General features: G+C 40.3%; 1 protein-coding gene across 3 annotated transcripts in view; it reads right to left on the bottom strand.

Annotated features, from left to right (window-relative positions):
• Nucleotides 1-25,166, bottom strand: part of EMCN (endomucin) — a 64,025-nt gene that overhangs the window by 29,863 nt on the left and 8,996 nt on the right. For all 3 annotated transcript variants that reach the window (XR_013924333.1, XM_080368679.1, XM_080368680.1), the window contains exons 2-4: nt 8,157-8,225; nt 5,362-5,463; nt 4,838-4,951 (exon numbers count right to left, since the gene is read on the bottom strand). Coding sequence is in view for 2 of the 3 variants with exons in the window: in XM_080368679.1 (XP_080224805.1) it covers nt 4,838-4,951; nt 5,362-5,463; nt 8,157-8,225 (285 nt within the window). In the remaining variant the exon portion in view is untranslated. The remainder of the gene's footprint in view (nt 1-4,837; nt 4,952-5,361; nt 5,464-8,156; nt 8,226-25,166) is intronic.

The raw sequence follows: 25,166 nt of genomic DNA, 5'->3' as shown, positions 1-25,166 counted from the left end.
TCTTCCTGGGACTTGGGTAGCACCAGGTATGACTCACACTTTTACTTAGGGCCTGGAATGCAGCTTGTTGCATTTCAGCAAGACTGCAGAATAGGCTCTGTGCTCCCAGTGTCAAGGGGAGAAGTGGATGTGCTACAGTACAAGTCGGTGCCATTTTTCTCCAACTCCAAGATGAAAAAATGCCAACTGGAGAGGAAGGTTCCCTTAATTCCACTGTACTACTGTAAGATTAAATCCTAGCAACCCAATTCTCCGCTGACTTGCAGCTCTGAACCAGCTTTTAAGCAGCAACCAAGCCTCATGCCTAATACACAGCATAGGCTCTACCATTAACACATATAACACATCGAACAGCTTCTGTGCCAAAAGCCTGTGGAAACAGAAGCATCCGTATCCAGCCACTGCTCACATACACTATGGCAGCACTGACATAACTCATATCTATGCAAGGTTTAATTTGATCTCAACAGGAGGAGACAGCGCAAGTTCTTGCTGCGGTGCCCATACTCTGTGCAGGAACGGGCGGGGGACTCTGCGCAGGCACATGGTGACTCAGTTCTGCTGTCCCCACTGACACATCGCTGCAGTAATTCATCACGCTTTGGCTCAGCCAGCTGCAGCAAAGATTTCTGCCTGCCTGGCAGGGGAGGTCTGGACTCACAGAAAAGCAGCACGGCAGAGAAGGGTGGCTGCTGCTGCTGCAAAGGCACTCACATCATCAGTTAATGCGTTTGTTGTCAACGGCTGATTATGAATAAAAATGTCCGAACGGGGATGATTGCTGCAGCGGCAGAACTGCCTGGTGGTGATGCAGGTCTCCCTGCGCATATTTTGATAAGATAAATGACAGTGTGTTACATGTATTTGTCAAAGGGATAATCAACAGCAGGGAACCTGAAGCTGCTCTGCAAAGCTGCTCTCTGAGCCTCAGGTATTTCTTTACTCTTTGTGCTCTGAAAACCCTTCATTTTCTTTAACCAGCTGAAATTGGACACATATCCTCACTTGATCTTAGCATGATTTTCTACTTAACATACATATAATCCACATATGTTTTGGCATTATCCAACAGTCCTTTAAATTTTCTTTACAGCAGGCTATTACTTAATTAGCTTTGAAATCATAAGATGCTTCAAGTAAGCAGTGAATACTCTGCATATATTTTACGCACTGCAGAGAATTTAGACAACTGTATGTGTTACAACCCTACTTGGCCAATCAATGAATCGAGGAAACACCTTTACTAGGCAGAAGAACTGCACCCAAACCATGTTAAAATGCCAGCACAAGGGCTTTGTCAGATGGGAAACTAAACATTCTCCCTTGAGCTTGTCTCTTTAGCATAAAGACACATACAGGCCTCACCCCTGTAATCAATAGCCTGAGAAACAATTTGCATTAATGAATGCATTAATGAAATCTTTGAAAAATCCCAGTGCAGCAAAACCAATACAACTGCATGCCCATTCAGAGGAACGGAAATTGGCTAGGGAGGTAACCAAGCAGATCTCAGTTTTAATGTTTACACCATAGCTGATTGCATCTGCTGTCTGCCAGCTTTACTTTTTCTGGTACGCAAAAAACCCCAAGTATTTAAAAATGTATGTTTTAAAACATCTCTCTGCCTAACATGTCTCAGCAGCCAACTACACTCAGTGTTTACCTATAACGTGGTAACAACCTGAGGACAATTGAGCAATACCCTCTTCTGGTAGTTTTAAGTAAAGCTTCCTTTGTAATTACAAGTAATTTGATAAAAAGAGAAAAAGTATCTCTTCTGTTCTTTCCTATTCTCACTTTTTAATATTTAATATTTCATTGCACCACAATAAGCATCATCCAGGAGAGCAGCATGAAATAAATCAGAAACACAACAGCCAAAAATCCACTCTTACGTATAATTTAATACATTGAGCACTGACATTGCATAAGATGCTTGCTCCATATCTGAGGGAGGAAGAACATAATTTTTTGTTGCATTTCATTTTGTATTCTCTTTGATAACTCCAAGTGTTCCAGGATATGAAATTCTGATTGCAGATGCAACTTGCTGTAGTTTAGCACCATATAAATTCTTATTTCGGGACCTGGACTGCACAAGTGAGGTCACTCTCTCACTAAATGTGAACTATTGGATTTGAACTCTTATATTAATAAATCAGAAGGTTAAGGAGACAAGTCTAATTTCTGGCTTCCAAAATAATAGACAGGGCAGGAGGGCAAAGAGGGAGAGATTATGGTTATGTCGTGCAGAGGAAAAGAATACTGAGGAATTAAAAAGTAAAAAAAAGGAAGTTGTTTGCAGAATTTCACAGCATATGGAGAACTGGGGGCTTTTCCTGAATCTGTAATAAAAGGTGACAGCAGCTGGAGAAATTATAACATAGACAGGAAGCCCTGTCAAATCTCTGCTACATGAATGTGACCATTTGCTGAAGCTTTTAGCAGGGATTGAAGCAGAGAAAGCAATGGCCTCCATTTACAAAACAAGAGGTGCCTGCTTTTTATGAAAAATCAGGTGTAGTAAAGGAAATTTTGAAGTGTCATAAAGGCACTGCCAATTTCTGTCTTAGTCATATACAGCCAGCCCAAAAAGGGGGAGAAGTGAGTGCCAGTGAAAAAGAAAGAGAGAGTAGCAATGTTCTTCTCCTGTCCTTCTTGAGAGCAGAACTCTCGTTATGTCTGTGCTCGCTTCAGGAAGTACTACTCCCCTAGCCCTGTGCTGCTGCTGGGGATGCCGGCAGGGGCTGGGAAGATGCAATGAAGCAAACAGCACTTTGCTGTGCCAACATGTGGGATGGAAACAGAGAGATGGCTGCAGCCAGCAGCCAGATGGTGGTTGAAGGGTCTGTGGGTTTTCTGCAAGGGCTGGCCATGCAACTGCCCAGCCCCTGTGCCATGCCCAGTACCAAAGCCACTACCTTGTCCCCCATCCCACTCTGTTGTGCTGAAGCCAAGGCTATGACTTTCTTGCAAGGTAGCCCAGAATTTTGCCTTAAAAAACACTTAAATTTGTTTTCACATACACAGTTTTTCAAAACACTACCTAGCATTGAAACAAAATACTAAGTCTTTTAATGCAGGGCGGTTCTCAATGTCTTATTTGGTCTTCCTTTTTACAAAGGGGACTGAGAGGCAGGTAAGCTCTGTTTTTAGGTTCATTTATCAGCCATTTTTATCACAAGTTTTGGGTCTTTTTTTTAGCTTAAATCAGGAGTTTTAAAAACTCTAAGCAACTAGGGACTGAACAAAGAACACAAGAGGAATAGAAAGGAAGCACACTGGTGAAAACTTCATGCCCAGACCGATCGTACCTCCAGCATCATTGTACTCCCAGCACCCTTTTTTTGCGGCATCAGTGCAGACCAGTGGCCAGAGCTAAGCTGCAGTGGCAGACATGCCTTTCCTCATTAGCTTGCCTTCTTCTGCCAGGAGCTTTACCTGTCACCAAGGTTTAGTTCCAGGCGGCTGTGCTGCTCTGGTACCCACAAGCCAGGAACCTCCGCCAAACCAAAAAAGACTAGGAATTGCATCTGTAATACAATGTGCCATGCTGGTGGCTTTTGGCAGAACCACAGGGTCACAAATGCAAGCTTAAAAAGATTCTTTGTGGCTTTCAGTATCACTTCAGGAGCTTATGTATTGGCCAGACTGTATTCTGTGAGTCACCGATACTGGCATTTAAAAGCCAAGCCCCAAACCAAAAGACTTCAGGCTGGCAATCACCAGCCTACTCCCTACACCAAGCATAGTGGGAAAGCTGCATCAGTAGAAGACATAACCACTAAGTGAAAAGGTGATTGCTCTCTAGGCAGCTTAGCAGGCTCAGGTCTGCGAGCGGTGGCTTTAAAAAAGAATTTGCACAAAGAAATCATTCAGGCCATTTCATAGGTGTCCCTTTTTAGACAAGGAATTCAGGGGAAGAGAAGCCAAATTCTAATCATTTGTCACAATTCAGTATGCTCTAAATATCAGTTCTGAGAACACTGGTGTATCCCTGACTGCCGAGTTAAATATCTGGAGTATTTACTGTTAATTTTTTGAGTCAATTAAATATAAATAATTCAAATATTTAAAAGCTCCACTTGAGCAAAAGACTTAAGAAAACATTTACAGTGCAGTTTACAGACAAAAAAATGAGCCTGAATTTTATCTGAAGTTTATCTGATCTCCTTTTGGTTGTTAAACTTGTTTAAATTAATCCAGCTACTTGCTGGATATGTGGGATTTTTAAAAAAAGGGTTTTTTTTTTCATTTTCTTTTTCTGGAATTCAGTTTGATGCACTGGGCCAATAGATGCATTATTATGAAGATTTATGGGGGATAAAAGTGTTTTCTAAGATTGATGCAGAGTAATTAGTACCACCTCTCTGCTTTCAGTATTGTGACTCATAATAATGCTGAACATAATTAATTGTACCACTGTAACATATATAAAAATAAAAAAAACCCAAAGGGGACTGTTCTGACACCACTCCAATCACATAGAATCATTTATTTTCAAGCAAATACTTATTTAAAAAAAACAAACACAGAAGAAAATAAAAATTTTAATCCCTTCCAAATCCATCTCTCCCAAATACAGGGAGATTAAAATCCTGTGTAATGGTTTCAGATCACCTCCACTACAAATTAAAAGTATAATATTCTTTGTGTAAGATTCTAGGGCAAGATTTATTAAAAATATGTAATATATTAAGATGAATAGTTCTACTTCCCCAAACATCCAAATTCATAATTCAAACTACTCTTTCTGACCTCCTTTTATTGCTCCACACCTTTTTATAGAAATGTAGTGTACAAGGAATCAAAATGGCTGAATTAAATTATCACTTACTGTTTGTTGTGCTGTCACTTTTATCTGTTGCTGTAGTGGTCGCTTTTACTGGTGGTTGTGTTGTTGTACCTTGTGTTATTTGTTGTGTAGCATTAGGTGAAGAAGGTGTGGAGTCTAATAAAGGAACAACATTCAGATTATTTCCTCAATTTTGTATACACACATAAGCATACACACAAAACAAACCTACTGTCATGCTTGCATCCTAGTTTTAAATTATCAAAAAAATATTTCATTTAAATTGAAGACCAACAGGGACAGCCCCCTTCACTGCAGAGAAAACCACTCCCTGTCCCATAGATGGGCCATGCCACTGAAGACAAGCCTGTGATAATACAATTACAAGGCCTAGCTTGGAGCTGCCTTCAGCCTAGCCAGGAGGAAGATCCTGCACACACCTACACGGTTTCACCCAAGAGTTCACTATCTGTAAAAAGTTCTCAAGCCAAGAAGCACTGTTGCTTAATTTTCTGAATGACCACTGGAACAGCATCAACAATTATCTCCAAGAAATTTTCACTTACGGGTTGTGATGGATTCATTTGTAGCTCTGACTGCAGCTGCTGTCAGCACTGGCACTTGCAAAGTTGTTGCTTGTGAAGTTGTTAGGTTCACATCTTTCGTTACTGCAAGAAATGCATTCACATCTTTATTGGTTTATTTTACCATGCATAAATAAACGTCACATACCTCTGGCTACCTTCTCTCACAAAGGCAGTGACTTCCTGTTTAAAGTCTGGCCCTTGCAGAACTTTCTTACCCACACATTTTTAAAGAGGATTCAAAACGCACATGGTTGGTATCAGAAGGAAAGTTTGGCCAGTGGACAATCTGCAAGTTGCCTACTGAAAGTCAGCAGCTGTACCTTCCAGCCATCCTCTAAAGCAGAGGTATATGCTCTTTGGGAGTTATACAGAGATGCTTCACGTGGACTTCAAGGAAAGAGGTGCGGGGAAAGGGGCCTGGCATGGGTGGATGGGTTCACTGTGCTGCTGGACTAGACTGCTGACCAGCACTTTGCTGCATACCTGTTCAATAGAAGGAGAGATATTAACTCCCCAGAAAGAGGCATGAGTGACACACAGGAACACAGCTTACATATTACAGGTAAAGACCCAAAAGAGGAGAGACTCTACTAGTCTTTGTGCAGTTTTTTCCTCTTCTCTCTGCTGTCCACCTCGAGCCCCAGTTGAGTCTTCTTTTTTGGCTAGCTTTTCCAGACCTTCTTCCTCTGCACTCAGATTTCTGGGGAAAAAGAGCATCCAGCAGGCCTTCCTCCAAGGTGTGCAGCAGAGTTTAGGATGTTGTGGATGAGATGAATAGTAATCTCTAGCAAGTGATGTTCCCCAAGGTGAACTTGGTGCCCTTTGTGGTGACTCCTGGTAGTTCTCTCCTCCAGAGAGGTGAGATCTGGAAGCCAAGGGGAGGGGAAAGGGCTCCCTCAGGCAGCAGGGATCACTTCCAGCGGCTGCTGGTACAGAAAGAGGGCAGCAGAGCTGCCCAAACGTCACTAAGGCGATAGCAAGATTTAAATCAGCACGTCCTGCTGTGCATGGATGGCATACTGCAGGTCCTATGTACCCCTGGCACATGCTCAAGGGAACAGACTGGCCAAATTGCTGCTGAGGAATCTGAGCTAAAAACCCTATAACTAATAATTTTAAGAGCCCAGCTTTCAGTTCTGTAATTGAATACTAACAGAAGGTGCTACTATCAGCTACAGAGGTTCATTTAAATCCCTGACAACAATCCAACATGTGTCCTACTACCTCTTCTAGCACTTTTCATGGATGGGATATGTGAAAGAATAGCAACAGATCATGACGTCATTTTCTCTCATGTGACTTGAGTACTTCTTAATGCAGGGTTCACATCAGCATTCACATCACATATGAAAAAATAACTTCGACTTTCTTTCTCCACTTTCCGTTTGCTGGCTGTTCACCTAGAATACCATTGCCTCAAAAAATGGGCATGGTTCAGAGCTTGCTCCACACTCACAAAGTGCATTAATCTCATAGCAGGCTTCTGATGCTTTTCTCATAGGCATAAATAACAATACTGCTTTCCCTTCTGTGACAAAAAGCTGCAAGAGAAATTTCAGTGAAACGTTGCAAGAGCTCATTCACTGTGAGGTGTTGAGCCTTTATGAAATGTTATTGAAACAGCCATGAACATCAGGGGTTTTGAAACATAAAAGGACTGCAATACAATTTGAAAAGGACTAATTATTCTGCTGTAATAAACATAACATATGCATATTTCACCTGGCTGCATCTTATTCACCTCCATTATTAGCAATTCAAGTGTATACATCATATTCATCTCAGTTCTTTCAGCTCCAAACCAGACTCATTAGCATCTCTAGTTATCAAAAAATAGAATCCTGTGTCCAAATTTTCTTCTCTCACATCCATCGCTTATTAAATGCAACAGTCTTCAATATTCAGGCTAATGAAGGAGAGGTTGTTTAGCTCACATGAATGAAATATGGTCAGTATTGATTTTTCATAGCTACAAAGCTACAGAATAAAGAGAACTGAATGGGTCAGTTGAAGATGTAAACCAGAATCACAGGCTTTTACCATCTGAAGCAGGTATTTTCTCTTTTAAGTCTTCATAGTTTTAGGACTTTAAGTTTGATCTAGTTAAAACAATCACAAACAAAAGAGAAAAGGAATGTAGTTTTTGAAAGTGAAGGCACTGGTGCCACCACCTTGTCCCCAAAAGTGAATCTTGATAATAATAGCTTCAGTTATCTGCTTCATAATAATAATAATAGCTTCAGAAGTTATCAGTAGCATTTTTGCAAACGACAGCTTTATACACATGTATTGTCTCCTATTAACTGAGACCCAACATTGACATATATTGTGTAATTCTTTACTATCAAAGTTCGCATCCTCTTCCATCACTCTACACCCATCATGTCAGCTACTCCCTGCTGCCATAGCCCTTAACTGGTGCTGTTTCCCAAATGATTCTTAATCTGACGACCCTTGAACTATGAGTCTTAGCTAATTTGTTAATATCTGATCAAGCCTGGACCACTCCTTGAGAGCACAGGAACTCACAGAATTTCAGCCTTTTTCACTTGAAACACAAAATACAGCCTGCTCAAATTAACTCTCTCCTTACTAAGACCTCTCAATTCTTTCTTATCAACAGAGTTTTATAAGAGGCCCAGGGAAATACATTGCTCTATGATCACCTTACATGAATTAATTCACCTAATTTCTCCCAGCACCTGGAAAAGCTGAAAGGTAAAAAGGCAATAGGAGCTTCAGAATACCACATAACAGCGAATTTGAACTCTTACCAGATATTGATGTTGATGCTGATGCAAAAACGGTTGCATTGACGGTGGTACTGGCTGGACTACTGTCTTCTGAAATAAACACAGAAAGAATCTCATTACTTCAGCCACCTTCCACATCTATTTAGCACTACATAAGCATATAAGGCAGAAAGCAGCATGGACCTTCCTGGAAAATCAAGTTCAGAAACCTATTAGCAAAGCAACCAAATCATGTAACTCTTCTAGCAATCTTTTCAAGCTGTATCCTAAATCTCTTAGCTTTTCCCTCACTGCTGTAATAGGGAACATCTGCTACAGTATCATCCCTTGGACTGTGGGTCATTTTCCAACAGGTATTAGTGTCTGTAAGAGTAATTTGGAAAAAAACCCTGAGGCAATTACAGGTATTTTTTCTAGCTCCTCCTCTCCCCGAGTACAACCACAGCTGCTCTGGGTCTTCAGGGTGGAGGATTAACTAAAATAACTGACTGCAGGAGTAAGCACCTATTTCCCTGCCTTGGAGGAACAAAATTGTACTAGCTTCCTGGCTAGTACAAACAATTCAGGAGGGGTTTTCAGCATCAGCCTAATCCCTGTATGTGAGGAGAAGAAGAGGATTCACAGAACATGGGTGGGGAAGCACCAGGTTGAGTAATGACTGACTTTCCCTATTTCCCTCAAGGCAGTGTTCCAGCTGCTGGGAGTTTGCTGCAATAAATGATGCCAGTCTTAAAAATTCTAGGTCAAGATAGAGGTGAAAGTCTCCAGTGTTACAAAGCATCCAAAAAAACTCCCACCAAACCTAAAGTAAATTAATTTCTGTATCTTCTCCCTATGCTGAAAAGTTGTAACAGTGTAACTCAACTAGAATTTTGGCTTCAAGTAAGATTTTCAGTCTTTGTATTTTTCTACTAATGTTTTAGTTAGGGATGTGAGGAAGGGGGTGAAAAACTGACATTGAGTCAGAAACAGTGGCATTTCTCAATCATTTTACACTGCTGTGAGACAAGGATGGGCACATTTGGGAAGGAAGAGATCAGCTCTGTGACTGAATGGGAGAGCAAAATAGCACAAACTAATCCTCCAGTGCTTTCAGGTCTGGAGTGTGATGTTCTGTCATGCTGCATTAACATGCTTTAACACAGACATCGCAAAACTGAGTCAGGACAGCATGTCACTATTCTTGTGTGACTCCAATCATGGTAATATCTCCTGGCATTCTCTCTTTTTTTTGGATACAGGGCAGAACAGTCAGCTTTGTTCCCTTTGCTCAGCATGCTGCGCTCTGATTAACATTTCACGAGCACCACCCGAGGCCTGCCAGAGTCACAGATCTAACCTGGGAAAAAAAAATACATAATGCAATTGCAGGAGCTCTGCAGGCACATATTAAAGTCTAGTCAGATGAACCCTTACCTCCTTTTCAAGCAGTGTAAGGTGTTATCAGCCTTCTTGGCACCTGTGCATTTGTAATGAGTCTTAGTTGGGATGTTGCCTCTTCCCAGTGAGTCCCACTTTCTTGGGTATCCTCTCTAAGTATGCTGCTGCCTTCATAATGCCTTGTCAGAGCACATGATGGCCCAGTTTGATATGGGCATATCCCATATCAAATTAAACCAGTTCCCTACATGCCTCCTGCTGCCCCAGCCCTACCCCCCAAGGATATGTGAATACAGTCAAGCTCTGCACAGCCCCCTTAAACTACCGGTTTTCCTGCCATGTAGTTAACCAGTCAGAATAATGCTTTATAACCCACACTTGAAATACACTGAAAACAAATCGTATCCAAACAGACGAAAAAGAGGTCTTGTTTCCCTAAATAACAAGCATTTTTCCATCTCTTCATTCTCATTATGAGCTGCTGACAAAGCTCCTGTAATTCCCCATGCCACAAGGCCACAGCACTAAAACAGAATGTTTTTTCAACAGTGCCTACATTTCATATGGTTTGTTATAACATCTCCCAGTAACTACCATGACTGTAACACCAGCTGAATGCACTAGCTGGCCAATTAGCTCATTCCCTAACTCACTCTTCCCCTAACTCCGCATGACTTTCTGGAAAGCCCATTGCAATACTTAGATAATTCATCCTTTAAAGGCACTCAATTTAATAACCATGTTGACAGGCTGAAGTTTTCTTAAAGCTAAAAAAAATGAGAATTTAAGTCACACCTTTGTTATGATTCACAATTTGCTGATTTTATCACAGGCTAGAGATAAACTAAGGTAAATTTGATTAGCAGAGTAGAATAGTGTTTATGAATTAATTGTTTTCTTAAAATGATGGATAATTAAGTCTACTTTAAAAACAAGTTGAAATCAACATGCAAAAATGCTTAAAACTCACCAGGATTTTTGGGGGAACTGGCTGATTAAAAGAAGTGCTAGAACTGGTGGCTTATTATGCTCTTATTTGCAGTGTTAAGTTGTGACTAAGTAGAATCCTATGGGGGATAAAAGCAAGAGATCAAAAATGATTGAGAACATAATTCTGGCCCATTAGAGACTGTTGCTAGACAAACAGACAGAAAGATTCACTTTTCTGCTCACGTCAGGTTGGCTGCAGGCTCAGATGAATGACAACCAAGTAAAGTTACACTTGCCTGGGTTTTGGCAAATTTAGGTGCCGTGATCCCTTTGATAAGAGAGCACCTTGATGTACTGTGACGTGGGAGTAGCCAAAATCTACTCAGCAATTGCTCCCATACACAAACCTCTCTCATTTGCCATGCTTGCTGGCAGTATACTCAGCCAAAAGAGCATGGGTAACCTGTGATGTAGCACCCTTGTGTCTCCAGAACACGCACAGAGCTAAAATGTGCTCAGATGTGACACTGGGCTGAACAAAGGGATGGTGGTGGTAAGATCCAAAAGGGGAAAAAAAATATCTGTCTGAAAGTAGATAACAAAAACTGGCAGAAAGATAATAGGACAGGAAGAAGATGAGAGGGGAAGGGCAGGAAGGCCCAGAGACAGTAAGACAGTAAGAGTGTCAGTGAAAAATAAGAAATTAAGAAGTGCTCAAAAAACGTTTGATCCATGGCCACAAGGCCCAAATGAAAAAAGAGTAACTGTTGAGTTTTTTTCTTTTAAGTTCATAGAATTTCCCTTTACTGTATTTTCTGGCTTGCATTTAAATGGTAATTTATTCTACAATTAAAACAACAGTACAATCATTTGTAACTGGTCTTCAGACATGATTTCAAAATGAATGAACTGAAACACTGAACCTACTTTCTTTTTTAAAATTCAGAAGTAGCCCCTGAATTCAGCCAGGGCTGACCAACGGCCACAGCTGTCCTCAAACTACAGCTTTTGATGCAGGCTTCTGTCTCCAAGGTCTGAGCTTGGAGCTCTCACAATTTCTTCCCTCTCTCTCTCATTATCTTTACCTTTACACTGGGAAGACTAAGATAATCAGGGTTTGACCTTGTGTTAATTAGGTGCCAGTTATTGCTATAATCAAGACAGAAAAAAAGCAGAAATGTCTGCATGATGTTAAATCAGTAATTCTGTTTATACACTACAGGATACTACAGGGCACAAACCACTAAGTTTAAAACACCACATGAAACAGCTAATAAAAAAGCGAATGCCCAAAAGTCAAAACAAAAACATTTTAAAAAATTAATAGATTGTTCAAAATATGTATTGATTATATTCATTACATGAATTACTGAATTTAAATGCTGTCCAGTTTGTGATAAATACCTGATTCTGAAAAGAAATTATTTTAATGGAAAAGTCACTATCATTACAGAAATACTGACTGTGAGAATAGTCACAGAATAGTGAGTGAGAATACAGAAAAAAAATGGCCTGTTTGACATTTTTTCACTTGACCGTGCACTAGGTAGACAGGAGCATATGTTCATATTAAAATCCCTCCATTCAGCTGAACACTGGTTAGGCCACAGCTGAAGTAATTGGTGCAGCTTTGGAGGGACATTGAAAATGGGGTGGATGCCTGGAGCAGGTGTTAATGGAGAACCATAAAAATCATCAGGAGTCTAGGGAAAAAATGACCTCTCAGGAAGGACTGCAAAAATTGCATTTGCTAGCCCAGAGAGGGAAAGATTAATTGAAGGCATGATTAACAGTACTCAAGTAGGTGAGGGGCTGCAACAAAGTAATAAACTTCTCCTTATATCCACCAAGGATGAAACTAAATGTAACAGGCAAGGGAGATTTGGATTAGAAACTTTGCAGGTTTTCCAGTGCCTGTGTCGAGCTGATGGCGTTAACAGTCAGAAGCTAGTGTTTAACCATTTTCCTGATGAGGATGTAAAATATTCTCACTCAAAACCAGACCAATACCCAAAAGGCTGTAGCTGGGAACAATTACCAAAGAGGTGTCCTGAGGAAACCTGTACGTGTTAATTCCCTGCTTCAAGGCTATAAAGCAGAACGTACAGGTGGTGGTGTTATATTATGTTTGGTTATTGTATATTATGTTACATTATGCTTGATTGTGTGACTCTGGGCCTTTGCAATTGTGCACAAGTCACAGATAAGTCAGTTTCTTTCTTGATTTCTATCTTTCCACACCATCAGAAATAAATAGTGATCTTTTCCCAGGAAGCAAATGAGAATTCTGCCATCCCCCACAACCATGATAGAGCCTCCTGTAACAGCTCCTCCAGTGGTATCTGTGGAAAGACTGTACACTTCATCTGACATTTAGCCCTTTCTGGAGAAAGTTATAGCTGTCCTTGTGAGAAAAGCTGGTACTGATATTCTCAGAGTTCTCAATAAATAGCTGCTCGCTGACAATATACATGACCTGTTTACTCTTACCTTGGAGCTCTGTTGTCTATTATGTTTTCTCTTTCATTTTCATTTATTGCTGCTTCATCTCTTCATTCTTTCTGATCTTTCCTCAGGCTCAGTGTAGTTCTTACACTTCTCTTATTTCTGTTTTCATTCCTCACCCATATTTCTTTCCCAGTTCATGACCTTCTACCTTAAACCTTGAGATAAATTTATTTTTTCTTTTGTAATGCATTTTTGTGTAAATGTTCACACATCCTCAAAAAAAAAAATAAAAAATTATGGTTTGCCTACATGAGTGGTTCACCTCCCATCAACCAGTCTTGCACAAACACCACTTTCATATGCAGAGAACAAAAGCAAGTTTTAAGCACTGCTCAAACCCTACTCAAGCCCTCCAAACAGAACTCAAGTGCACCTGAACATATTAATTTAGGGATCAAACTTAAGGTTTAATTTCTGATAAGAAAATAGAGATAGGCCTTCTACATGGGCCTTCTACCTGGTGAGGTTTAGCATTTAGGTGCTCTTGGGCTTGCCTCCTCAGCAATGTTTTGCAGAGGCCCAGGTTGCACTTCCAGTGAAGGGGGAGAAGGCGGAGTGCTACAAGCAGTGTTCAGGAAACCCAGGATCCGTTTTCTGCACAGCTTCAGGGTAATATTCTGCTAATACAGATACAAAGATGCTTTAAAGTAGCTGCCACTGATGCTTATGGGTGGTTTGTAACTATACGGTGCTGGCTAGTTCTCCAAGGATCCACCTGACTTCCTGGATGTCTGTGGCATCCACATTAGGTATTGTGCTACCATAAATAGTGTGTGAGCTTGCCAGTTTATAGCTCTCTTGGATATATCATCACAAACAAAGTAAATGGCTATGACTGCAGAGTAGAGATTGCTCCATCCTCCCTGGAATGGCTATGTTGAACAACAGAGTTTAATCAGTTTAGATGGAGCTCCTGGAACTTAATCTGCCTCATTCAGATCAGCTTGGGTATTTCTATGCATTTTACTATATAGACACTCCCTGTGTCCCATTTTCCAGTCAGTAAAAGAGGAACAATAGTGTGTTCTTATTTTCTAGAGGACTACAAACCGCAACACACAATGGCACCCCACTCTAGCATTAATGGAGTTATGCAAGAAACAGAGATATTTGCAGGTCAAGATCTCAACTGTTTCTGCAGTTTTTATCATTTGGATCTTCTAGATTAAAAATATGGATACAACCTGCAAAGTCTGCATTTCCAACTGATCTCGGCTTTCTCAATATTTTGCTTTGTCTGGAGCATGTGTTCAGTGCAGAATCAACCTTCTGAAAATACTGCAGAAAGCTGTAACGTAGGACACAGCAAGGAATGGGATTAATTTTAGATGACTGTTGTTATTTCAGTCCTCCCTCTGCTTTTCTGCAGTTTATTTTATTTTTACTACATATAGCTTCCACACATACACACGTACAAATAAGAGCTACCTAATACCAAGAGAAATGTATTGCCAGGAAATCTGCAGGTTCAAGACAGGCATGTTTCTAAGAGCACAGGAATATATCTACAGTACTTTGATAAATCTTAAGAACAGCGGTCCCTGTAGTACTTTCAGCTTCATCTGAAGTATTTTGTTAAGACTGAAATCATGATATAAAACCACCCAAAAATTAAAAAAGTGTTGTGTTCATAGTTTAGCCACTGGTTGGCTAAAAATGACTAACCCATACTATGCAAATTATTTAGAAAGCCAGCAAGCACTGTAAAAAATTATAGATGCTTCCAGATCACAAAAACTTCCATTTGGGATGTACTGTTAGAAGAGGCTTAAGTGCAATTTTAATAGTATTGTTCAAAACCATCAGCTCTTTTCTTCCTATTCAAAACCCTTAAGATAACAAATACAAAATCTATGAACATTCCAGAATTTTTTAAAAATAAAAATATTAAAAACCTGCAGATATTTTGTTCTGAAAGTATCAGTTTCATAGAAGTAATACTTGTTCTAGTGCATTTAATATTTAAGGGCTCACACTTTGAATCTTCCCTGTATGGTCAGAGCAGCTGTATTTTAAGTGGGAACCAAGGTTCTGATGTAATTCAGTGAATTACATCAGCTGGAGCTGATAACAATGTGTAGTAAAGGATGTTAAATTAAACAAAGCCATTTGCAAACTTCATGAACTCCAAGCACACTCAAAAAAAGTACACAACCTTCTTTTCTTCATATTTCTTCAGTGTACTAAAGCAATACACAAGGCATGGCATGCCTCACAAATGCATTCAGATGTATTTGTAATAGTATCTGCACACAACTGTTTATTCTGTGACAGCACTTGGTGAAAGGAAAGTGCATGCCTAATAACAGTCCCATGCTGAATCACCACGACTGCAATATCATCACAAGTCAGAATTCCAAATTGTTTTTCCAGCCTGGTCTCACAATGCTCTTGGACTTCTGCAAATGCTCTTAATGCAGCCTTCTGCAACATAAGCCATTTTTCTACTCAGGATTTTCTCCACTGTGAATATCTTACAATGGCAACTGGAAGGACTGTGTTGATCCTGAACAAAGCTACATGTTTAGCTTCATGTTTAAGGTGAACCCCTGTAAGATGTAGTCAGAAACAGGTAATGCTAAAAACCATAAGGCAGGGAGAGAGGCCACATTCTTCACTACCTGATGCCAACCAGCTGGAAGCCTGTGACTCCTGCTGCCTAGGGAGGTGGGAAACCACCTCCCATTTGCCAAGCTGTTACCTTCCTTTCAGTCATGCCTCTTTAGCAGCAAACTGAAAACATACTATACAAATCCAACATGTTGAGATCTTACATTTAAGTTCAACTTTCTACCTCTGCGCTGTAGCTCCTGGTCCTGGTTTGCAGATTGGTGTCACAGGACAGAGACAATCTGCTCTAAAAGAGTGGGAAGAAGCATGGGCAAGAGCATGGGGAAAGACACCAAGGCAGGAGGGAGAAGCTCCTGGGCCAGAAGGGCATAGCACCCTCCCTGCAGAAAGCAAAAGCACCTGAAAACAGGAAAGAGAGGAGGGTGTTAGGGAAGACCATAAATGCAAAGCTGCAAAGGGAGACAGGGACAGGGCTGCTTCTGTGTGGCCTAGGAACAAACAGCAGCAACTGGGGCAACGTGGGACTTGGGTTCTGCAGAGGAAATGCAAACCAGGTAGGCGGGAGGCACCCAACAGCAAGAGCTGAGGAGAGGAAGGAAAGGGAGGTAGGTGCTGCAATTTCCCCAGCAGGGAATGGGAGAAGGTAGGAAGCACTGCCCCAGTGCTCCTCCTGCTCACCCATGCATGCAGCTACCATGACCCAACACTAAACACTAGCAGGCAGCTGGTAGGAATTACTAATTCCCCAAGCAAACAGCACTGCTTCCAATAAAACCTGGTCAAAACACCCAGCAAACAGGGAGCCACCACACACGCTGAAAAAGCAGTTGCCAAGGACTGGCCTCAGCTAACATGGCTGTAGGCTGTTGAAGGCTCCCCCTCAACAAAAATGGTAATGAGAAGGGTTGGATGAGTGCCCCTGTGTTTTATTGATTATCTGAAATAATGCAAGCACAGCATGCTTTGCCCCTCTGCATGTGTGGACACAGAAATCTGGGCACTTAGCAGCCAGTTTCATGGTTTTGTTTATCAACTCAGAAGAAATGCAAAATCTCTACCAAGAGCTTTTAAATCACCAGCTTTGTCAGTGCACTTTCTGCTCCTATGTGAAGCTTGGTGGATGTCTTTATTACTGTGTACTACAGAGGGATGAGCACAGTGTTTGCACTCTATAAAATAATAAATGTGCTCAGCATGCTCATCAGCACTCCAGCCTGCCTTGGACAAAGGCTCCAAGCTCTGCACTTCTCTGTTTAAACCTGTTAAACCTAGTAAATAGGTTTTAATTAAACCCTTTAAAGCTAGCTAAACCTGGATTGTCACCCTTTGGTGATGTATTTGTCTGTCTGCGTGTAAAATAAAAGGTAGGAGTTACTAATGGCTATTTTATAGTATGAAAAATAAACTAACACACCCCCCTTGTGTTAGCCATGATAAATCAATTTGAAAAATGTCTTTAATGGGTGCAGTTTTATACAGAAAGAGCTTTTTACATATTGTGCATTGCTGAACAGAAGAGGAAAGAGAGCCCCTTCCCCTGCAAAAAGAAAGAACAGAAGCATTGGTATAAGTCACCCCCACCCAGAAGGCACAGAGAAAAATGCATCCTTCCCTGAGTAATGATGCTTTTTCCTTACCATGCTATTTGCAAGCCTATTTTTGTTTCCCAGGAAAGAGTGCATTTGGGTAGGGCAGATATATAACAGCCAGAGGGGAAGCTGAGCCCAGGTCAATCGGTAGTTCTCTTTCACAACGTGCTGCAGCAGTTAGTAAAATCATAGTTCTTTTGTGCTATGTTTGTGATCCAAATGCATCTCCAGCAACATGACTAATTGTATAATTCAGGAAAGGGTCACTGCAGTGTCTGCTATGATGTATTTATTTTTAGCACATCCGGGAATAGCCTAGACACCCATTTCAGCCACACCCGCCCATGTCACTCTGTTCCTGACAAAGCTTTAAAAGCCTCTGGAGCACCAAAACCCTGTTCCTGTCAGAAAACTTCTGTGAAAACACTGCAAATTACTTCTACAATTAATGTAATTCCATGCTCGGTTGAGTCCCTCTTCATCTTTCCCACACTGCCTAGAACAAAGGTTGAAATGGTACAGGATATCCCAAATGGAAAGCCCAAATTGGGCTTTGCAAGCCCAAAGTGGAGTACGGTCTCACTGGAGTTAAGTTATATGCAAAGATGAAGGATATATTCTGAAAATACCTGATTTCTGTAACTGGCCCATACAGGTCATAAAGCTGTGAGTATCTTGCCAAGCTGATTGAATACTCACGTTATTTTTAATTCCTACCAATCTGATACAACTGCTAAGCTCAGATGTGAAACTGAAATGCTTTTCTCACATGCTTCATATTCCAAAGTATTCCTATTAAAAAACCAAAGTTAATATTAGGAGAGCACTTGAAGCAGAGAGTCAGCACTGAGGACCTACACTACCAAACAGCAGTGCGATAGCCATGCCAGCACCTACACCGATAACCACATTCCTAGTGGAGCAGAAAGTGGACCATAGTCAGATGCTCAGGCTTGTCAAAACCCTGGGTCCCAGACATTGCACTAGGAAGTCATGGTGAGCCTGGCGCTGATCATCTCATGTCGATGAACAGCTATAGACATCACTTGTACTTTTATTGGCAATTAGCATAGTTTTATTCCCCATGACAATTACAACTATTGTGAATGAGTTGTTCCATTCCTACTTAAACCCTTCTGATCATCTTACCCCTTGGCCATTTCTTCTATAAATAACCAATCCCCATTTTACATTTCACACCTGAAAATAGTATTTTCTGGCAGTTTGTGGAAATGCAAGGTGACAGCAATTAAAGAGTGAGCAGACAGTGCACTGCAAGAGTCACCAAGCCAGTAAGATAAATTGTCCACTAGTTCACCTAAATTCAACAGCATTTAAGACACACTAGCTACATGACTCCATTAGCATGGGGAATGGCATGCAGAGGGAAATATTGGATTCTTCTGAAGCCATTTGAACTAGACAGGATAAAATGTGCAGTCCTAGACCAGGAGGTTTTTGCCTCTAATACCTGTGCTGTGTCCTTCCCTTGCTGTCATTGGCACGTTTGAGGGATTGGGTTATTTGACATAGACTTCTCATTAAGTTTTTCCTCTTGTTACACCTTGGAAACTACTCTAGTGAGTTGTTGCAATTGAAACCCAACGGTTTGGTAAATACACTTGCTCTCTCCTGAACCACAGTAAATATACTAACACACTGCTTTTATAAGAAACAAACTTCCTAGAGAGAACTCAAAGCTGCTCTACTGTAATAACCTTTCTGGGCAGCCAGCTTTTGTTGTTGGCTACAGTTTCTAAGACCTATGTGTTTTGTGGCAAAGCAGACAAACTCCATAGTAAGTTCAGAAAGCTCCATAATTCAAAGAATTCAGTAGTTTTCAGAAAAAGATTTTAATCATCCTGTGATTGGTTATGAAATGAGTAACTACAATCAAATTGTATGTGGTCCCCAGATATTTCTTTTGACATGTCACAGACTTCTGCCTTTATGACTGTCTGTAGGAGTCAAGGGTAAATGAGGTTTGGACAACTTCATAGGATTTTCAGAGAGTCTAATTCTGGGGGTGGGGGAAGCCCACATTTTGGCTTTTGGGGACTTGGAATGGCAGTAGAAGCATTAGCCATGTATCATGTCCAAAGCTGCCCCTCTCTACCTAACACGACATGGGGCATTTGGGAGTGAAAATATTTGAATTTCTCATTTCTTGCCAGAGCAATCCTTAACTTTTTTGCCATTTCACCTAACAATGTTTGGTGATAGTTTTGCTTCCACAGCCTTTGAATGAGTTTGCAAACACTGATATTTACATCATCTATATTGCTATGATGTAACACCCATGCTGAGATGAGGAGGGGTAATTAATCTGTCAAAGAAAGGTGATTTCAGATGCTCAGACTGGGATAGATAGCACCACACACATTAAACATTTAGAAGGTTATCAATACTGTATTTCAAGTAAAAGCCTAGACTCAATGTTGAACATGCTAAAAAGTAGGAAAACTGGTAAAAAATGAAGCAATAAATGGGGCTTTGATCACTTTGAATAATTATCATGCAATGAAAACATGCCTCAACAAGTAAGGAAGGTATTTTACAGTAGAAAATAATGCAAATCCTTGGACAGGAAGGTTAGTAAATCTCCTGGCACTCTTTTCCTCAGACTAATCCAAAGCTTTTGCCATTCTGATCAGTTGTTGCCTCAATAGCCAAACCTGTCAAGCCCAAATACAATATTAATCTCCTAATAAAGACTATGAAAAAAGAAATCTGCAGGAAGCATAAATGTCTCATTAATGTAATCAGGGATTTAATTGATTTAACCCTAAAGTTTTAATTACACTGACACTCCTCAAACCAAGTACCACACTGAGAAATTACAGTACTAAGACAAAATGAATGTGCTTCTTAGAATGATTACATATCTTGCAGAAATATTCATACAGCAAGGCTGGTGTATTGCTCCCATCCCAGCAAAATGTGTAATTTTGTTACAGTGATAAGGCAAGGCAGAAAGGTTAGACTAGATAAATATGATGCAAAACTATGTGCCATGTGCTCTGTGGTTTCAGCAACCTGAGATACGTTGCTATCTACAACATGCAGCTAACACCGAGGAGCACGTTACTGCCATTGGAAAGAGAGATTAAAAATTGTTGTAAAAATACTCTCTTGATAAATAGGCTAGGATTTGCACCCGTAAAAAAGTCAGGCAAGCATCCACTTTCCACATAAAAGCAGTCAAAAATGCTTGCCCTATTGCTAGTTTGAAATGTAACCTTTGGAGCATTAGCTAGTTAGTCTGGCCTGAAAGGGGCTGTCGTCCAGCCTGGCTGCCAGGAAAAATAATTATTTGTAAATAATTTGAATGACTCCAGACCAGCCTCTAGTACACATGCAGGTGGCATCAGAGAGCTTCCTATCCCCTTCCTACCTCTCCTGCAAGGGGACAATAGCCTAGCAGATTATATCAGCAAGCGATCATCAGAGCACAGCTTTCTCACATGGGAGGAAGGTTCAGAAGGAACATCACAGAGCTAGCATCATATTAAATTGTGTCAAACTACTTTTCCTGTTGCAGATACAGCGTGCTGCTGTTAGGGCATCCAAAGATCCACTTTCATGAGATGAATGCCAAGGTATTGCTACCCAGATCAGGTGCTGGGAAAATGACAGTGGCTTGCACGGCAGAACATGGTGTGACTCAAGGTTTTGACTCTGCTGTTTAAATTTGGGACACCTATTTTCAGAATGCTAGCTGAAATCAAAAGTAAATGTTTATCTTCTAGGGGAGCCAAGTCCTTAATTCTTGACTTGTATTTGGAAATAACAGCTGTTACTCACACAAATCCAACATTGTCTCTCTGTTTAGAGAACTGCAAAATAAAACCAATAAAGGGTCTTCCTTGAGTTGTGTCACCAAAAAACACAAACTACACCCCAGCCCTCCTTAATGAGGAACACAAGTAATAAGGAGTAAAAAACTTTACCATGTGATTTTACTGTGGGGCCTTACTCATCTTTAGACTGTGAACTTAGCCTGGCTACTGAATGGTACCAGTTAAAAAGAATTCCTTCCCCAGGTTAAGAGTTTCTTAAAGATTATTTTTAATTTGTATTTTTGCAGTTTTTTTACATAGGACTCAGCTGTATAAACAATTGAAGACAAAATTCAAGGTCCTTTCCTATCTAGGAGAAACCCACAAAACCAAACCAAAACATAAGCCCTAGCAGATCTTTTTTCCTAATTTATAGAGGAGTAAAGACTAATAAGAACTTTAGGTTTCAATCTGAATAAAAGAGACACCTAAATAAAAGACAAAACATTCTGGTAAATTTTCAGAAGAGACAACCATTTGTTGGGCATTTTATATGGCATTATGTATTCTCAGGTTTGGAGCCAAATGCTGCAGGCAATTTGCCCTTCAAATTCAGTTTCCATTTATTTTGGCTGCAAATCATAATCTCCTTATCAAGCAGGTATCAAGCCATCTGCTTCTGTCCTCAGTAAATGCAGTAAACTTGCATTTGGGTTTGGGGCTAGAACAAGCAGTTTTCTTCTGTTCAGTTTTAAATACACCTTTAAAATCCATCAGGCAAAACCAGCCAAATACAAGAAAAGTCTAATGAATGAGAGGAATGTGTCAGGGGGGTGGTGGGGTGGGGGTGGGGTGGGTGAAGAAGGAAAAAAAATCTGTGCAAGAAAAGAAAATCTCAATTGAAGGCTACAGTAAGCTCCAGCACCATAATTTGATTTTTGAGAAAGCTACTCTTGCAAAGTGCTAGGAACAGTCGAAACACCCCAAACATATTTTTCACAACAGGCAAACTCTCAAGACATTGAAAGTTTGAGTTCAAGTAATCTAAAGTCATGAAAAAGCAGCTGGTTATCTAAAGTTTATTCACATTTCTCAAATTTTCAGGGATGAGACAAACAATCTGACTGTGATAGCCTGTGCTTTGCTGGTGTCTCCCAGGACACAGCCATAAATGTTAACCGAGAATGAGGGGAGAACATGCTCAAAACAGTTTAGTTAGTATTTAATTTAAAAAATGATTTTTTAAAAAGACTTGAAGGATTGTGAGCTGAGAGCACAGAAGATGGAAAAGGAAAAGGCTGTCCATCTCCTCTGGTTAACATCAACAAGAGCAGAGTTCAGGTGGCTGCAAATGTATGTGATCACTACAGGAGCCCTGGTTTAGTGTAACTGTTCTCAAGCTATCAGCCTGGGAGCTGGGATTAATCTGCTGTGTTGTAGGGTTGGGATGATGTCCCAGGATCCACAGCATCCCGTTAATGGGGAAGCAGGGGGATTGGGAAGTAATTTAGGGTTGGTCCACTGTGTAAAGGAACAGGTCCAAATTGATTTAGTGCTTTTGTACCAGGCTCTCAATACCAAGATTTTCTCCTACCTTTCCAAAATGAAAAACACCCTTAGTTTTTTTCTAGTGCCATAAATTTTGACAAGAGCACTCCTGGAGAAAGGTACTGTTAGCTGTCAACAGGGGTCACTAATCAGACGTTAATAAACCCACTCACTGTACGTCTACAACACAAGACAATACGTTCCAGCTTTTATATTTGAGTGAATAACCTGAACACATCCAGACTGATGCCAAAAAGAGCACAACGCCATTCTTTTCTGCTGTCATTTCTGCAAGAAAGAAACCTGGGTGTCTGAGTAAGAAGGAAGCTGTTGTGTGCTACAAGCACTTTGTGGAGGACATCTGCTATGGTGTATAGCCATAGCCATGTAGTATTACAAGGCCAAGGCACATGAAGAGGTAACCTCTAAGCACTTACATTATAAGCACATGTCAATTCCTCTGCCCTCTTATTTTAAAAGAACAAACTTCATCTTTACACATTTTAAAAATAATTACTCAAGAACATTTACATTTGATTCCTATCATTTGGCAATATATTGTCTGACCCATTCTGTTGTCTAAAGTTGCAAATGCTATGAACCAACCCAGAAAGAATTTCCGTTTGGGATACATTTTGGAGCAGGTAAGAATAAAGGACAATATGCCAGGAGGACTGAACACCCTGAGATGAGCACAAAGGAACTCCTGCTTTAAGCATGTTATTTAGCTCTCAAAGGGTTAAGAAAAGCCTCTAGAGGAGGGACGAGTTGTCAGGATGCTATCAGCCTGCATATCTCTACATAACCAAGCCTCTAGTAATTTGCTGACAGAGGGTGGATCCCACCAAAACATTAGGGACTTCTGAGGATGCAAGATCCTAAGATGAATTAGAAAATTACCAAGAAAGCACCAGCAGCACACAGGCTGAAGACAAGGCATGAAATTTGCAAGCCCCACAGGAGACTTGGTGCATTCTTTACTAACCACAGTGGAAACATCCTTGACCACTTCTGCATGATTTACAAAAGAGAAAAAGACAAGCATTTTATGTGTATTATGTGAAGAGGCTGCAAGCCCACACTTTACTTGTCTTGGTAAGCTTTGAAGATAAACTACCCTAAAACTTGGGAGGAGGAGTATTAAAATGCTGGGGTGTGATTTGACCTTTTCTAAATTTTACTAAGCATAATTTTAAAATACTAGAAATGTTTCTGAGCAACTGGAGAAATGCCTTGCTGTTGCCTCCAATGTTCAAAAAAGGGAGATGGAGCATGAGGGAGACTGATGCCACCATCCTTACCATCCATTCCTCTTTTCATGTCATAAGATCCTGCTGTTACAGCCCAGATGTCTAGGACACTTTTGAGACCACAGACAGGGGAAATCCAAAGACTTTGGTCCAGCCTCATATAACAGACAATAAAACTGCTTCTGTCGTAACAGGTCGATGCATGGGTTAGCCTAAAGGAAGCTTGACCTGATGATGTACTTTGACAGGGTAGATAGAGACATACTGCAAATCTGCCCACACATATTCTTAATCTTCTAATGTGAATTTACCAACAGGATTTCACTACCATGTCTACCTTGCAATAAAGCATTTTTTTAAAAACATATTTTTACAGAACCAGAATTGTTCCAAATGAATGTATCCTATATAAAATTTGCTTATTCATTGTCATCAGGTCTGCCCCGTTCATATCACGCAGAGGAGGGAAAATCCTTTTTAAAGAAAGGATTGTGTAAATTTGACAGAATTCCTCCCACTTTTGCATGTTGCTTTCTGATAAGCTTTATGGACTGTTGTGTTAAATATGCTTCTTTTGATCCAACTCCACTTTGCTTTTCAGAAGTTGTGAAATTAAAGGTTTAACAATGACAGGAAGACTATTTATACTAGGAGTAGCAGACAGAGAATAAATAGTACCTCAACATAGACTTTCAGGGGTTTTACTTACTTAACAGTTTTAAAAGCAGTTATTTCTGTGGCACAATCTTATTTTTAATCTCCTTTATTGATTTTTTTTTCCTAACAGCAGTTAACTCAAGTAATAACATGAGCTTCACCACAAAAGATTTCTAGACTTTTAACACATAATCTGAGTGAAAGTTGATTAACTTTAGATCAGTTAATCCAGTATTATCAATTTTTTAACTTCTGATTCATAAAATCCCTTACAGGCAATCTATAGGCATTTGTAGAAGCTTTGGTTATAAGTATTCACACCAGAGGGCCAGCAAATGAAAGTACAGATAAAAAGAAGACTGGACTTCAAATGTATCTTTTGACAAAGGTGACAATAGACTCTGGCCCTTGTTGCAGTTTCTTTCACCCTTTCAGGTTTTACTAATTAATTCCACTTTAAAGGCCTGATAGAATAATGAAAGCTGAAGAATAATGAAAACAGCAGTTCAGTGACCATATGAACACCACAAAGTTTGATTAAATCTGTGCATTTGAGAATAATTTTTAAAAGATACTGTATTCAGTAACTAATATCACCCCTAGGCTTGCATCCTTCATTATTTGACACTCAATAACCGCTGTAAGCTCCTATGTCTTTGGGGGCAAAACTAAAATAATTTCTGAAAGACACCCTTGGTCAAACTCATTACTGGCATAGTGCCAGGAAAATCCATCAGGATAGAATTGATTTGCAAGAGCAGTATTTGCAAATCTGACAGACATTTCAATTCTCCCCTTAAAGCCATCTCTACAAAAGAT

Source organism: Falco punctatus, assembly GCF_963210335.1.
Source record: "Falco punctatus genome assembly, chromosome: 1".
NCBI classification, from domain to species: domain Eukaryota; kingdom Metazoa; phylum Chordata; class Aves; order Falconiformes; family Falconidae; genus Falco; species Falco punctatus.
Note: the sequence above shows the minus strand (reverse complement) of the source record. Positions and strands in the feature narration are given on the sequence as shown.